The following is a 17486-nucleotide window of genomic DNA, read 5'->3' on the forward strand; positions in this document are numbered from 1 at the left end:
GGAGAAGTTCGACACCAGCTGCTACCCTTCCGGCCACCCTTGCTTCTCCCCCACCAACAAGAAAGTTGTTGGCAAATTCAAAGATGAATGTGGGGTAGAAGTGATGGAGGAGTTTGTAAGCTTACGAGCCAAACTCTACGCCTACAGGTGTGGTGGTAAGAGCGAGAAAAAGGCCAAGGGCATCCAGCGGTGCGTGGTCAAAAACCGCATCATATTCAGCGACTACCTGGTTGCCCTGCAAGAACACCGCACAAGGAGGGCGGGTGTAAGAGCCATTCGCTCCCGGCAGCACATACTATACAGCGAATATAGCAATAAGCTGGCCATCACGTGGGAGGACGACAAACGGCTGATCTGCGAAGATGGTATCCGCACGGTCCCCCACGGATATGTTGGCAATGACCTGTAAAATAATCTGTTGTATAGTTTTTCTGCTGTATTTATTTTCTGTTTTGTCGTTTTATTTTTTTGTATATATTTTCCATTTTGGTGTATAGTTACAGTTTAGCAGTATAGTTTTCTGTTTTTGCTGTTATATCTATTTTGTTGTAAATTTTCCATTTGTTGCATGGTTTCCCTTTGCTGTATAGTTCTGTTTTTCTTGTACGTTTTTCTCTTCATGAGATTTTATTTTTAATAAATACAATTTTACCCATATATTGTTTTACTATTTTAATATAAAACATGAATTCTCCTATTATTTTATTTAAAATTGGTTTCGGAAAAGTGAAATGATATTATACGCAAACATTAAAAAATATCTGCTTCCATGCAGCTTTTAAACATGTGTACGCAAACATGAGAAGAGAATATTACTTGTAAGTTAGGAGACTGAAAAATTTCTGGTCCGCTAAGATGGAGTGATAATTTTTTTTAAATTATCATTACTTTAACTAACGCATCCACAACGATAGTATTGATAACATATATTTTAGTTAAAACCTATAAATGATAAGACTTTAAGAAAAAATTATGGTTACAACAACAAAATGACTGTGGATTTTGTAAATTTCGGTCTATAAGGTTCATAATAATGTTGGTAGAGAATTGAAACTCGACCTTATATACACTAACATACTTTAGAAACCTAAACCCGATGACGACATCCATCAGATGAAATCAAGATGGCGGTCTCCACTAAATAAGATGGCTGCCTCCAGCAGACAACGATGGTATATATATTTTTATTTTGATAATAAATTTATTTTAAAGAATGTGGTGTAACGAAAAAATGTAACAGGGGTTAGTGGGGTGTTCGATGACGATGTCATTGTAACAGTGGAGGGGGGGGGGCTAGTTGGTGTACTCGTAATGTAGAGGAGTGGGGTGTTCGATGCGCAGGTTTTTAATTAAAATTTTATTAAGTAATATATTTTTAAATTTTATTTAATTTTTTTATAAATTTTAAAATTGATTTCATTAAAATCGTATAATAAATAAAGATTTTCAAAATGGCGGACGAAACTCAAATTGGCGGAATGTTCTAGTAAACAAAATGGCAGATAAAAACAAAATGGCCGCCGGAAGTGATGTAATCCAAGATGGCCGCCGGGGTCAAAGGTCAAGGTCGAATCCAAGATGGCCGCCGGAAGTGACGTAATCCAAGATGGTGGCCGTGGCTCCCCGGCTCCCGACCCCCAACCCCCCTGCACCAGGACATACTATATATACCTACTAATTGTATATCAAAATCTAAAAGCAAATATAAATATTCATTTTTCAATAGTTAAATAAAAATGAAGAGATATCTGTAAATCGATTGTAAATTTATAAATTAGTAACCAAAAAGGGATATTTGAATTTTAGGTTTGATAAATAGATCCTACGAAAAACCTTGACTGTATACCTATGTTTATTAATTATTGTTTATTGTTATTATTGTTATTATTAATGTTTATTAATGTGTAACTAATATTTTAAAATGGGCTTTATTTGGAAATTTACGTTTCGCAAACATCGTCTATTAACTTGTTTATATAGAGATATATAAATAAACGAGTTTCGCGTTAGTTATAGTCGGTTTACTTTTTAATAAACATCATTGTAAATCATGTTGCCACATGTCTATTGGTGTGGGCTTGATAATCTACGGCACTGAAAGGCCACAATTTTTATTTTTATTTTTGAAGTCATACTTCTTTAGCCGTTTATGAGAATGAATTTGTATGATGTGCGCGTAGCACGCAACACAAGATGACCGAATTAAAAAAAAAGCTACAATACATGCTTTAAATCATAAACTTTCGTGATAGATGTTGAATACTTGTTCATATAATCAAAAAAATTTCTTTATTGTGAATTTCAGTGATATAAATTGTATTTATAATCTATATCATGTGTATTATCTAATGCATTTATATAAGTACGGTTATGTTCCCGTACGTATAATTTATTTGCATTATAGATTATTACATTATTATATCAAAAATTACTAAATTAAAATAAACATTTAGCATTTTATTCATTAATTTTCATTATTAATTAAAATTTATATAATTTATTTTACTGAATTAAATAATTATTTATATACACAAATTTATAATAAATTTGAAACTTTTAGTTATAGTCGGTTTACTTTTTAATAAACATAATTGTAAATCATGTTGCCACATGTCTATTGGTGTGGGCTTGATAATCTACGGCACTGAAAGGCCACAATTTTTATTTTTATTTTTGAAGTCATACTTCTTTAGCCGTTTATGAGAATGAATTTGTATGATGTGCGCGTAGCACGCAACACAAGATGACCGAATTTAAAAAAAAAAAAAGCTACATACAAAAGAAAATTGTATATGTGCTTTTAAATCATAAACTTTCGTGATAGATGTTGAATACTTGTTCATATAATCAAAAAAATTTCTTTATTGTGAATTTCAGTGATATAAATTGTATTTATAAACTTTATCATGTGTATTTTCTAATGCATTTTTATAAGTACGGTTATGTTCCCGTACGTATAATTTATTTGCATTATATATTATTACATTATTATATCAAAAATTACTAAATTAAAATAAACATTTAGCATTTTATTCATTAATTTTCATTATTAATTAAAATTTATATAATTTATTTTACTGAATTAAATAATTAATTATATACACAAATTTATAATAAATTTGAAACCGAGTATCTATTGAAAAAAATTATTTGATTGAATTTATACTTTACCAACCGTATTTATGATATCACATCAGTCCTTTTCATTGCTATTAATTATTTGCATTCAAAATTAAAGTTCGTTTTATAATATACTCTCGAATTACATTTGGCCTGTCAACGATACGTCAATAACTTCAGTTACTTCCTCTTCGATTATCTCTGGTTCTAGCCTATCATCCCTCTCATGTCAACATCAATTATTCTTCTCTTGGTTGCCTCTCCGACATTCTACGGCAGTCGCTCGTCACTGCCCGCACGCGACAAGCGGGGAACGACAGGCCCGACTTGATGGAGGGTTCTCAGGATTCACATACTCTCACTCTAGACAGTTTCCCTGAGTGGTACCTGTCCAGCCAAACATATTCCCCCGTATCATTAATCATTTAGCAAGAAACAAACATATATTACACAACAGAATGTATCATGTGCCGTGTCAAACTAATCATAAAATCTTTTGACCGGACATAATTTGCACTACGGTGCCATGTAACCAACGCTGCCAGTCTATACCTCATATAAAACCATACTTTTGATAAAACTTAGGAACAATACATTACTGATTGTGGCCAGATGAATGACTATCGACATTCGATCGTGCTTCAAATCGTTACATCAACACAGTTCATTAATTAGTTCTTACCTTTAATTAATGATGATAACATGAGCCATGAGACATGAGGTATTTTTTTCTCTATATGTCTCTCTCTCTAGTACAATAAGGCCGCTTGCACACGCACCCTGCGCCGGCACCGGATGACTCACAAGTCGACAGTTATTCATGGAGTGTCGCACACACAGTCCGGGCCGGCTACCGGAATGCCGGTGTGCAGCCGGGGCTGACCTCGGCAAACCGGCTCGCTGGGACAATGCTATCTTATCGCCTCTTGCAAGCGTCCAAGTTCATCAACACTGTGTAAACATTCCACGACCCGGTAGCAGTGTAGCACAGTTTGCAACATGAACAAGTTTACCTACGATATCGTGACAGTGATAGAGTTGGTGGAAAATAGGCCTTGCTTATGGGACAAGACAAGTGATACTTTCAAAGATCGTACAGAGAAACAAAAAGCATGGGTGGAAGTGTGCACTTTTTTAGAGCCTGGATTCAACGATCTGGAGAAAAAAGAACAGACTAGAATAGGTACGTTTAACCTATAGTCCTAGTAGAAAGTACTATACGTTTTTATTTCGTTTTTCTGTTATTTTTTTGCCTTTCATTACTTTAAGTTTTGGATTTATATGAAAGAGTGGTTCCAGTATCAATTTGAATTGGCGCCACTGTGTTTAGTAGTATTTAATGTGTGACAAACCGGAATAATTAATTGCATGTATCTTCAATTTTAATGTAAGTCTGTTTCAAGAATGTAATGGTATGATGTACATACTCTCGGAATTTTTACACTAATGTGTGTATATATATATTATTTGTGTGTAAGTTTCCTTTAACTTACGACAGTATGATGTTAGGAGGTACCTAGAAATGAACGCATATTACAGTTTCGTACTTTTAATAACAGTTTATTGTAAATAATTTTTGTTATTATTGAGAATGAATTAAAGTAATAATTTAAAGCGTAAAACAAACAACGTTAGATATTAAAAAATATACACTAGTGGCACCACAATAAATTTTTGAAAGACAAAACAGAATTTAATCTTTGCTCATATTTTGCTATTTTGCCATGGCAACGCTCCTTCCGGACTAATGAAATATTCGGCAAACCCGTCTCTAATGTCCTCGGTATTTTTCGTTGCTCTTGTCGACCTAGCCGCAACCACATCCAGTAGTCCATTCGTAGTAAAGAGGTCGTCATTCTGTGAGCCGTCTCTCTCGCGCACTAAATTATGTAAAATGACGCAAGCCTTCACAATGTCTTTAGCGAAATGTTTTGATACATTCGGGGGCCTGTGGAAAATTCTCCATTTATTACTGAGGATCCCAAAGGCACATTCTACATATCGGCGAGCCCTGCACAATCGATAATTGAACACTCTTTATTTCTCGCTGAGGTTTCGTCCTCCATACGGACGCATAATGTTCTCCGAAAGAGAAAATGCCTGTTCGCCTACCAGAAAAAATGGCATGTTGTTATGGCTATTTTCAGTTAATGGGCACGGCGGTGGTAAATTCAATCGTCCAGTAACAAGTAATTCATAAAATACAGTGATTTGAAAACAGAAGAGTCACAGTCTTTTCCATAAGCGCCTGTGTCCACATACACAAATCTATAATTTGAATCAACCACCACCATCAAAACTATAGAAAAGAAGTGTTTGTAGTTCATGTTCATTGATCCACTCTTCGGGAATTTAAATATTCTCACATGTTTGCCGTCAACCGCAGAAAGACAGTGCGGAAAATGCGCTGATTTGTTGAAGCCATTGCTTATAGCCCGCCAACGCTCATCTGTAGGTTTCGGCAACTGCTCTTCCTTGAGGCTGTCCCACAACTCACAACATACTTTTCTCACTATTTTTGGCTATTGTACTTGTTCCGAGTCTGTAACTGTAGTGCAGATCTGTAAAAGTTGCTCCACTTGCGAGGTATCTGAAATATAAAGAATATATTTTTTTTTTACAATTTTGCAATATTTTATTTATTTATGCAAGTGTACGCGAATTTTTAAACACGTGCATACAACATGCAACAACACAGTATTAATAATTATAAACGTTGAAATAAATGTATCGGGTTTATAGCGAATAAAGGAAGTGTTTTGTTTTCATTAATTACAGATTAACGAGAAATTATTCTTTTGCGTATTCCATTTCAGGTCAACTTGTGCAAGGGAAGTGGCACAACATCAGAGATTACTTTGTAAAATCTCAACAACAAAAAATCTGGTCAGGGTGCAACAAAGAAATACTTATATGCCACCTATCTTCACTTTCTATTGAAAGTAATCGAGAAAGACGACACCAATCCAGTATTCCTGATCCAGAGACACAAGTGGAGGAGTCGCAAGTAAGCCACCAAGAGTCCACCGTAGAAGAAACAGGGTTCGATGATGATACTGAAGTCGTACACACAAGACATACAAATGAAGGCCGGGGCAAGAAACGCAAAACTATACAGCTAGACATAGACAGAGAAATTTTAAAATCTTTGCAAAACACCAGACCTGATGAGGATGAAGCTTTCTTCATATCTATAACGCCAGCCGTGCAAAAAATGTCAGCAAATGACAAACTAGAATTTCGTTTGGGTGTTCTGGGGTTGATAAGAGACATTACCAGAAAATCCACAAACTTTGAGTTAAATTCTTTGGCACACTCCTTTGCAAGCACATCCTCATCACCTTCTGCCAGTACATCCTCATCGCACACTCAAGGAGCTATTTTATATAATTCTTTGCATCAAATCAATCCCATTTCGCTGCATACTCTTCTGAATTGCAACACTACCCCAACGCAAATAGCCAGCAAGATACGTCCGCAAATCATGCCACATAATTTTTATTCTGTTAACTTATGTGTTTTTCAATTATTTTTTAAAAGAATTTCTAACGTTTTACTGTATACAAGACTGTGAAGTAATTATAATAAACATTACTAATTACAATACATATTGCGTTTGATTTTTTTAAAGTTATAATACAGCATCTTTGTTAAATTATTTATTGGAGTTATCCTTAATATGTGAATCAACTCTTATCTACTGCACTTAGAAATAAATAATATTTGCAAAGTGATTTATAGTTGAACTGCAATTATAATTTTAGGTTATGGGTTCATAATGAAACATAGAATAACATTTCACACAAACAACTTCAGAATTAAACTGACAACCAATTAGGAAAATGATTAATCTAGTTTACAGGTCACTGAAATTTCGAATTTTCAGACGTCTATAGCACTACGTACTCATACTGCAACAAAACGGTAAATATTACAACAATGTTTATCTTACCTAATTGTAACTGCTAGCATTTCCTTAGGAGGAATGCAGAGCCTCATCGCGGTATTTTGTCCTTGTATGCAGCCAGTAATATGTGCACAAGGTAGTTGAATGTTGTTGTAATCATTCGAAAATAGTTAAAAAAATTTCTTTCGTCATTTTCGATCTTCTCAAAAAGAGTATAAAAACTTCCTTCTAAAGTTCTCACACCTACTATAGTATGTAGCCAATACTTTCGTTGATATGATTTACTACGATATTTACGGCGTAAATGGAGCATTTACAATAAAAACAACCTTCGGTTCCATACGGGACACATCTTCCTTCTAAGCTTTCCGTAGCCACACTACTCAATAGGTGCGACTAGGCGCCGGTGCGTGTGCAAAGACCACTCCCGGCGCCGGCGCCGCAGACGGCACCGGGAAAAAGAATGCGCGACTTCAACTTTCCCTTCACAAGAATTTATACAGAAAGCGCCAGGACGTCTCGACGACTGATAAAACTATATGTCGGCGCCAGAGCATTTAAAATTGAATTTGTAAAATTAAGAACAGGCTGGTTTAAAAACATTCAAGAAACTCACTAGCATTAAAAAAAATCAAAATCCAAAGGAATACTAAATGGATGTGTTTAGTGAGTATGTGAGAGAATTACATCATAATAAGAATTTGAATTATATTTTAATAATTTTTCCCCTGATTAAAACAATATTTAATATGATTTAGGTTAGTATTTAATCATTTTATATTTTATACTAAAAATATTTAATATGTTCCAGGTTTGTATGTGATTATATATTTATTTTTTTATGTTTAATACGTTATTTTATATGTTTTATTGTAGTACTAAACTTGGACGTAAAATTGGTAGATGATTCATCAGTAATTGCTGTAATTTGTAATTTTTAGTGCGTAATTTTTGTTTGATTTCTAGCTATAACTTATTACACGTTGTTTATGTCTCATGGTTCAGTGTATGAGAAAACGTACACGCCTTAGCTGCGCCAAGCTGAAGTCGAAATAAATGAACGTGTTTCAATTCCCCTTCGTTTCCCAGGTTTGAAACTAGCTGAGTTGACGAGCGCGGGAACCGTGTCGGCAGCCGCGACTGCCCGGCGGAGCCCGACTCGACGGAGCCAGGGACCACGAGCAATCCGCCGGGCCACCGCCCGCATCTCGTCCAGCGCGCACCTCGTGCGGCAAGTGCTTCAGTCACTACCCCCGCGACTGTTTCCCATGTGCGTGCTGACACCTCGCGGACCGCAAGGTCCTTAACAGACTTCAACACCCAGAACAATAATAATTAGAAAACATTTGAGATAGTATTTCAATGCTCGCCAGTGATGTGTAAACATATAACCTCGGTAACGAGCAAATTCGTGTGTTGAAGTTCCAAATAAACTCATAATACGAAAATCGTACACGATATCTAACAGAGAATTCTTTAAAGTAATGCCGTGCGTGATAAACGTACTGATCAATAAAATGTTTGCTCTTCAAGTACATACCAAAATTTCTAGACGCGAATCAGACACTTTTTGCCCCGCCGCTAGAATCAGCAGCCTGAATTGTAAACGTTGCAAGCCACCATCATCCGCAGATTGCAGCACGAAACAAATAGATATTTTAAACCATTAGAAAAGGCTCCGAAAGAGAGAAAAAGACTTGAAAAAATCCTAAACCCATGATTTGGACATGATTTACGACAAATAATTTTATTAAAATTTTGTTAAACTTCATCAAGTCCAACAAAAAGTTAATACTATTGAAGTTAAACTTCTAGGCATTATTAAAATATTAACCTGAACCGTTTAAAATTACATATTATTACACTAAGTATATGTTTGCATATTTTGTTTTGCTTCAATAACTGAAATCGTCTGTAAATAATCACTAACAAAATAACATTAAACTTATTGATCTGATTCAACATTATTTTTATAAAATATGTTGTAATTTCATTAAAAAAAGTAAAAAAATATATTCCAGTAACCTGATATGAACCACGTCATTGAGGTTAACAAGCACACGCTCTACCACCGAGCCCGTTGGCATGTTGCAAGGAGAATATATTTTAAAACTTGAGATTGCTTTTTACGATGACTATTTTAGTTTATGTACCAAATATATTCCACAGTAGTTTCTCTATCATAAAGTTTAATTTGGCACACCAATACATTTAGTATGTCACCTAATGTTTACGAAAATACTAATTATGATTTTGTTTAATGACATTAGTTAACTTCTCTTGAATAAAGTGTACATATAACAGCGAATATATAATCTTGTATAATAGCTACTACTGTTTCTAATGTTAATAAAATTATTTGAATAATTATCTAAGACATTTGCACATCAACAGGGTTATTGGGGAAGTAACAGGTAAGGAATGGAAAAATTCGCGGTTTCGATAACTTTCAGGGTGGACTACACATTGATCTGAACACTCTGGCAAATAATGTGTTCTTTGGCTGCTGACTTGCTGGTTTGCCTGTGATTCGATCACTGGTGTTTTCTCTTGGCCCAGAGTCGTCCAGATGAACAATGAGCCAATAGCAAAATCAGTTTAAAGATATACGAGAAATTGTTTTTACAACCTACGATGGAATATAAAAAAAGACAAATTTACATAACAAACAAATTTTACCACCAGAAGTTCAGCAGTGTCTTACTTATTTGTCTACATGATCATCAAAACGATCGAGGTATTTGTCATATCGTGACACAAGCTTCTCGATGTCTTCTTGGAAGAAGTTAGCCGCCAGTGAGGAGAGATATAGGGCCAGCGCCTGGATCTCCCCCTCCCTCAGGACGCTGCTGTGAGGCGGGTGGACTAATCACGCGGCGCACTGGCTCCCGCGTCAAGAATCATCGCAAGAGATGCGAATAGTGGGGCAGAATGTGGCGTACCTGGTAAACCAATTTCAGAAATTTTTAAAATAATTCTTTAATTATTTTTTCAACCCAGGTTCATTTTAAATTAGTAATGAGAAAAATTTAACATAGTCTGAAATAGATCTATGACTATTCTCAGGAACGTGCAATTTTTTTTTGTGTTATAAAGCTAACACCTTTTTATAAAAACTCTATATGATTTAAGTGGAAATAATACAAATATTTATATTAGACTAGATAATGCCCGGCATGCGTTGCAATGCCTCAATCAATTTTTTTTTGTAATTTTTAAACGTATACTAAGCATCTCTCTTTATCTCTCTAATTCTCTATCTCTCTATGTATATCTCTATAACTCTCTCTATCTTTCTATTTATATCTCTATCTCTCTATATATCTTTCTAGCGGACCCGACAGACATTGTCCTGCCCAAATGTACTTTTTGTGAGATATGGATATGGCGGTAAGTATTTCTACGCTGGACATTTTGTATCTTCTCATTATACATACCCCTCCTCTTGGGCACGCCACTGCCGTTACCAAAAACCTTTCCCATGGTTACGCAGAAGGCAACAACAATGCAAAAGCCCGTTGCAATGGAGGCTAATTATCAACAATGCTTAGTTTTTTTGCTTTTAAAGCGTGTATTTTTAGTTTTTCTTAACTCAGAATCGAGATAAAATATCCAATTGTGAATCTAAACCATCTTCGAATCCCTGTGAACTCACACACAAAATTTCATCAAAATCGCGTACAAACAGACAGACAGAAAAAGTACTGTTTTATTATAGTAAGATAGATAGATTATTCTTACATGTTCGCATCCATGCAGTATATGAAAAATCAGCATGCATAGCCCCACACCTATAACTATACGTATCTGCTGCCCACGACTTTTTCCGCATGGAATTTTGTATTATCTTGCACCATTTATAAATTTAAACATTATAACATAACAGTTGATACAATTGTAGTAGTTTTCTTATGTTCACAAATGATAATTTTTCTCACCTCTATTTCAGTCTTTGCAATAAAAATATGTTATTACCTAAATTTTGAGTAAATATGTTTCTACTTTCAAATGTAATGACGGGAAGACACTTCGTAAAATGTCTTTGTAAACCACATTTACTGTTTTTTCCGTCTCGAGCTAGAATGTAAAGATTGTCTGCATTACTGACCCGCGAGCAAGCTACATACATTTCAGAGAGAGTGAGTGAGAGAAAGACACCTATTGAATGTCTATCTAACTAATTTTTTTATGAGAGCATATTTTCATTAAATAAATCATGAAATCATTCAACGATAAAAGCTGTTTATTTAATTAAGCGGACGGGTTCGCTCCAAGGAGAAAATTGACGCGGCGAGACCTCGTGGACATAGAGAAATGACACACACTCACTATTTGTGTGGCTATGAAACATGATTTTTTTCTGCAATTTAAATTGTAATATACAAAAAGGGTATTGAAAATTGAAACAAATATGGCGACACTATAAACTGTCAGGATCTTTATTTTTTTCTTACTCTCTACTTAGTTCCTTACAATAGCAAAACTTAATGGCTTCTAATAATGCGTTGCAATTTTTGCTTTTAAAGCGTGTTTTTTTTTAGTTTTTATCAACTCAGAATCGAGATAAAATATCCAATTGTGAATCTAAACCATCCTCACTATTTGTGTGGCTATGAAACATGATTTTTTTTCCTGCAATTTAAATTGTAATATACAAAAAGGGTATTGAATATTGAAACAAATATGGCGACGCTATAAACTGTCAGGATCGTTATTTTTTTCTTACTCTCTACTTAGTTCCTTACAATAGCAAAACTTAATGGCTTCTAATAATGCGTTGCAATTTTTGCTTTTAAAGCGTGTTTTTTTTTTTTTAGTTTTTCTTAACTCAGAATCGAGATAAAATATCCAATTGTGAATCTAAACCATCCTCGAATCCCCGTGAACTCACACACAAAATTTCATCAAAATCGGTCCAGCCGTCTAGGAGGAGTTCAGTGACATACACACGCACACAAGAAATATATATATAAAGATGTGCGACTATGAACTGCGACGTAATGTGTAAAAAAATGCAATCTAGCAAAAGAAAACACCAGATTAAAGTTGCGTAACTTCCAGCACCGTTACTATATACTTTGAGACATTTATTGGCCAGTCCGGTTTCGTTCCTTTTTCGTGACTTTCAGAACTTTCGTGAAATATGTACTTCCTGTGTGTTCACAGTTAGTCCGCCTGTAAGGACCTCGTTGTTCCATCTCATCGTTTCACCCTTAATTGTCGTCTCTTAATGCCCCAAATGTGGACTATGCATGTTACTCACATAATCCTCATACACAAAGAGCTTTGACAAAAAATGCAAGTGAGTGCTAGCCATAATTTTATTTCTACAGCTTCGTCCTTTATACGCTACTGTGCTCAATACGTATACATTTTTTCCTCATTTACTCTCAGCAACGTCCATCAGAGAACAATGTGAGGATTAAAACCAGCATCCGTGCCTACGGAAAGGATTAGCAATACAGGGGCAGTAGCGCTGTTTTTTCGATGCCAATTTCATGGGTTTTCACAGTCAGTGCGTGTCAAAACTAAATCAGCTGGATAATCAACTGTGACAACCTGACAGGGCTTCTTCCTCGCAGACACGGGAGCGAGTACTTCATCGAGCCCGCATTCTGCAGTTAAATGAACACTTTCCGATAAGTGAACGGTTAACTAAACACTTCCAAAAAATGAACGATTAAAATAAAGTAAAGTTCCGCCTCGGTTAAAAATTAAGGGGGAAGATTGGAACCGTAATATAATAAGCCATACTGGTTTCAATAGCTTTTATATGAAAAAAACTATTTTTTCATATCTTAGTATTAAAAATTTGCCTTCGTTAAATCAGAGGTCACACTTTAAGAGATTTACAAAGACCATTGAATAGTGTCTAGTGACATTATTGTTACTTTTGTATCATTCTCAAATATGAATTCTATATTAAACACCTGCGACTTAACATGGGAAATTAAACCGGTCAAGATAATGAGATGATTCTACACACAAACGTTTAAGGACATGAAGAAGCTTACCTTTCATGTTAGTGGGTAGGAATAAACTGACATATTGTGACATCACGACTCATAGATAGGCTACGGCTGTGTGCGGCAGCGCACTTTCACACAAAAAACCATAGACAAAGTGGAGACTTCATTCCAACACAACATCGAATTCAGTGTTACCAACTCCGGATTCAAGAAGAAGAATAAATCCCGGAAATCGGTTATATATATATATCGATTATGTGAACTGGTATGAAGATTCTTCTAGAACATCCTATAATCATCTCTATTATTCCAGAGAATTGGAGGGGCAATAGGAGGGAAGGGGGGAGAGAGAAAATGGGTATATAAGCTCGGGGTTTTGACCAGTTAGGCATGGAGCAGCAGGACTATCACCACCAAAATCATGAGGCATGAGAAAGAAAGGGAGAGAGAGAGAGAGAGAGAGAGAGAGAGATCACAGTAGGAAAGGTGTTTTGGAGAGCTTAAGTATTGGACATCTGGACAAATGTTTATCTTGTGGAAGGTAACAAGAGATGATGCTTGCAGTGGGAGTTGGGACTCTGATGAGGCCCGGCCTCAATAATTAAGGGATAATACAAAATAATCAGAGGATTAATACCCTATCCTTGCTAGGTTGTTTCGTGTTCCCCACTCCCTCCAGACGAGAACACATCGAGAATCACGACTCATCGGAGAACAGAACGGATCTCAATTCGGCGTGCCCCCATCCGCGATGTTTCTCCTATAGTTCCTGCCTGCTGTACGGGACACACACTATGGGCCTATGTGCAGAGAGGCCACCTACATGAAGACGATTACGGGCAGTTTGAGATGACACCCTGCGTCCCGTTGCTGTTTGCAAGTCACTTTGTAGTAGCGATGCATTCTGCCCCCTGTTCCGACGGACTGTCCAAACTGCTGCTGAGAACACATATTGTCTGAACCCCTAATTATTTTGGCCAGTGTATTTGTGGCGACCAGTCACGATTAACTTCAGGAATCCCATTAATGCATTAATGAAGCATAATATTCAAATATAACCGACCATTATTGTCTAAAATGTTTTGCTACCAAGATAGCGTATCTCGGTTCCCATGTCCCCCCCCCCCTAACGTAGCAGTGGACCCGATCACTTGCGTACGGGCGTGCATCACGCAAAACCACGAAACGCTCGCCAACACAGTCGTGTGACTGTCTTGCAAGACCTCACTCGTAGGGGCGCAGCGGCGGAGTGGACAGCCACCCAGGTGCTCCGAGATCGATCCTTGCGGGGTCGGAAAGAGGATTATTTGCAGGCGGGACACGTGGCAGGGTTTTCCGTAATAGTATCGTGTTTCCGTTTACACCACCTACTCATTCCATCAATGCTTCATTAGCATTTCCTCACCTCTCATAGTGTGGGGACAATGATGCTAGGATTTGTCACCCCAGCCTCTCACTGTAGCTCCCCCTCAAACATCTCCAAGTTTCTTTAAAATGGCGTATCCACTTCCCTACGGGTCTACGGAGCTCGTGCTGGTTGGATTAAGCCATTACATGGAGTACATTCCAGTAAAATCCAGCAGGTTAAACCATTGCAGCTCTCTGCTGAAGAACTGTCTCTTATGTTTAGTAATCATCACCACTAAAATGTGTTCTCAATTACAATTAAATCCTCGATCGCAATATAATGCGCTCTGGGCCAGTGAAAACAACCACGAACACAGCCAATATAGAAACACAATGGAAGGGGTTTAGTTCGGAGTAGGAAGTGGGCCCAATGAGAGATACTCCAAGAAAAAATAAGAGGCAATTTTCCAGCCTAATATATATATATATATATATAGAACAACTGTCTATTATCTGGGTATCTCCCAAGCTCACTTCCTACTCTGAGCTAAACCCTCTCTATCGTGCTCCGATCTTGGCTGTGTTCGTGGTTGTTTTCACTTGCCCAGAGCGGACTCAATTTCGATCGATAATTGAAAACAAATTTGAAGGGTTGTGGTTACTACCCCTCCCCCTTTTTTAACAAGGCCAAAGGGTGCAAACGAATGTTTGTGATCAGTCGGCCGGCTTATTTGTTGTGTCGCTATAACATCCAACAGCGACTAAGGGGCAGTCGGATGCGGGTTAATCCCCACCACCACCTGCATTGAAAAATGGAAACTGGACAGGCAATAGATCTGCTTAAAAACAGTGAGCCCTTAATCTACATTATTAAAATGTCTAATATCAGCCAATGGCATGAAGAGCTGCAGAGGCAGCTAAAGAATCTCTATAATGAAGATTGGGCTGAGAGGAGGAGCCTATTACACGACTGACCTAACAAGACTACATGCATAGGACGACCAGCTACTTGGAAGAAAAGTCAACTGGGGGAAAGAACAACAACCTAATACCGTCGGAAGAAGATGGCTTATAGCTGTAGGCTCATTTATCTATGGGCAAGATGCCACTGTCGTCAAACTCTCCCTAACTGACATAATGAAGAAGGAATCCTCAAAGAAGGCTCCAGAAAAAGAGACCAAGGCTTGAGTAGACAGACATGAATTCTAACTGGACAGAGACCGAGGTAATTTCGTGCACAGAAAATACTGTCACTGACCTTATCTTGTATACCACCACGGATTTACTTGGTGCGTTCTTGAGAGACCTGCATTGTGCTTTTTAAGCAGTCGAAAAAACATACTGCCGAAAAACGCATAGTGTGTGACATCAGTCTAAGCAGTGATAGGAGGTACAAAAAAAGTCATTAAATCAACACTCTACGTGACACAAGAACATCTAGATAGAAGGTATTAGTGGTCAGACACTAACTTCTGGGGTGAGTCACTCCATCGAAATGATTGGCGTGCCCGACGTTTCGGCACGCCTTGTTGCAGCCATCTCCGTTTCGTCACAATGATGAAGGGTCACTATCCAAGAAGTAGCCACAGTCAAGGCTGTTGCACCAACTAAACAGACTCACACTGACTGGTTAGCTCGGGTGCGCAAATCCCTATATGAAAACTGTGCCAGAGCATCGGGTCTTCAGTTGTTTATCGTCCTTGAAGATGGCTGCAACAAGGCATGCCGAAACGTCATGTATGCCATCGTTTACTCAACCCCAAAGCCAAAACGTAGTTAATGACCAAAGGAGAAATGAAGTCTTTTCGTGTCTACAGCGTAGACACGCGCGAACTCTACGAGAACCCTCGTAACTGATATGGAATGCCAGAGCAACATATGCAAGTTAAGGGCTTTGACAATAACTGCGAGTGTGCACCAGTCCTAACTCTATTTCGAAGTGTTTCTGAGCACTCGGAAGTGCACGAGTCCCCATCCCGCTGATATGGGCGTGTTTCCGTTCCCTGTGGACGAGAGACGAATTTAAATTAAAAAATAAGAGAGTTTATTGGGAAAGAGCGCAGATTCTTGCGAAAGCACTGCACCGCGCATCGCGGACGAGGAGAAAGGATCACAAGGGCTTACCGTCGCGGCGCGCCCGCGACCCCTGGCGGATTACATCGTCCCGCCAACCCCCTCCCCCCTCCTGGCCCGCGGAGCCGGATATTACCTGAGGCGCGCGCGCATCGCGGTCTCGTTAGGTCTGCTCAGCGCTCTCTGCCCTCTCCCCCGGCGCTCCCTCTCCGCGGCGTGGACTGCTGTTGCCTGGATCACGCCAGGCAAGTGCTTCCAGCCAATCACCCACCATGACAACATCGGGGTCGTCAGAGACGATAGCGCGTGACGAGTTACGAATGGAGCACTGACTTCGGAAGGGGGAAGGGGAGAGACAGTACAACCACTTTAGTTTGTCTCGTGCTTAGATTGCAACCACTGATGTCAGAAAAGAAAATTAAATCCTAAACACCAATTATTAATTCAAAGGAGAAACTACTTGTAGTAGTCTTTCACTATTAACAGGCATTCCATAGAATTATGTACTATGGTCAAAAGAGCAAAAATAATAATCTTAAATTATATAAAAAAAAAAATAGTTGAAAAAAGTTTGAAACAATATGACTTCTTACAATCACCACTCTTTAGAAATAATATAATGAATATTATTAGATGATGCTCTTGATGAAATAAAACAGAAAAATGTATTTCCAAAATTCTCATTGCAAATGTTACTTAAAAAAATACAATAATTCAGATACATACTAATTTTTTTGAATACATTACAAAAGTAGTGCCTGAAACATTATTTTGTTCAATAGTGTAGATAAAGCAACACAGCACACCGAAACAAGGACAGCGCTAGCATCAGAAAACGTACATAGGAAAGAGAGAGTAAATTTCCATTTAAACGCACACTTAAATCTAAGGATCAGAAGCTCCATCGGGTCACAGCAACGTCCATCGCGTTTCCCACTTACCCCGGCCTGTGGGAAGCGAATGATCTGACCGCGGCTCCTACTCATATTTATTATATTCCGCGTCAACGTTGAAACGAATGGCAGCTAACTCCACACTCCAACCCCCCCCCCCTTTTTTTTAAAAAAAAA

General features: G+C 37.6%; 1 protein-coding gene across 1 annotated transcript in view; it reads right to left on the reverse strand.

The window, feature by feature from the left end:
• Nucleotides 1-17486, reverse strand: part of LOC134540863 (alpha-1,3-mannosyl-glycoprotein 4-beta-N-acetylglucosaminyltransferase B) — a 577977-nt gene that overhangs the window by 510987 nt on the left and 49504 nt on the right. The window contains exon 2 of the mRNA XM_063383880.1: nt 3803-5710. Within this exon, the coding sequence (XP_063239950.1) occupies nt 3803-3824 (22 nt within the window). The 5' untranslated portion in view covers nt 3825-5710. The remainder of the gene's footprint in view (nt 1-3802; nt 5711-17486) is intronic.

This window comes from Bacillus rossius, chromosome 1, assembly GCF_032445375.1.
Source record: "Bacillus rossius redtenbacheri isolate Brsri chromosome 1, Brsri_v3, whole genome shotgun sequence".
Lineage (NCBI taxonomy): Eukaryota > Metazoa > Arthropoda > Insecta > Phasmatodea > Bacillidae > Bacillus > Bacillus rossius.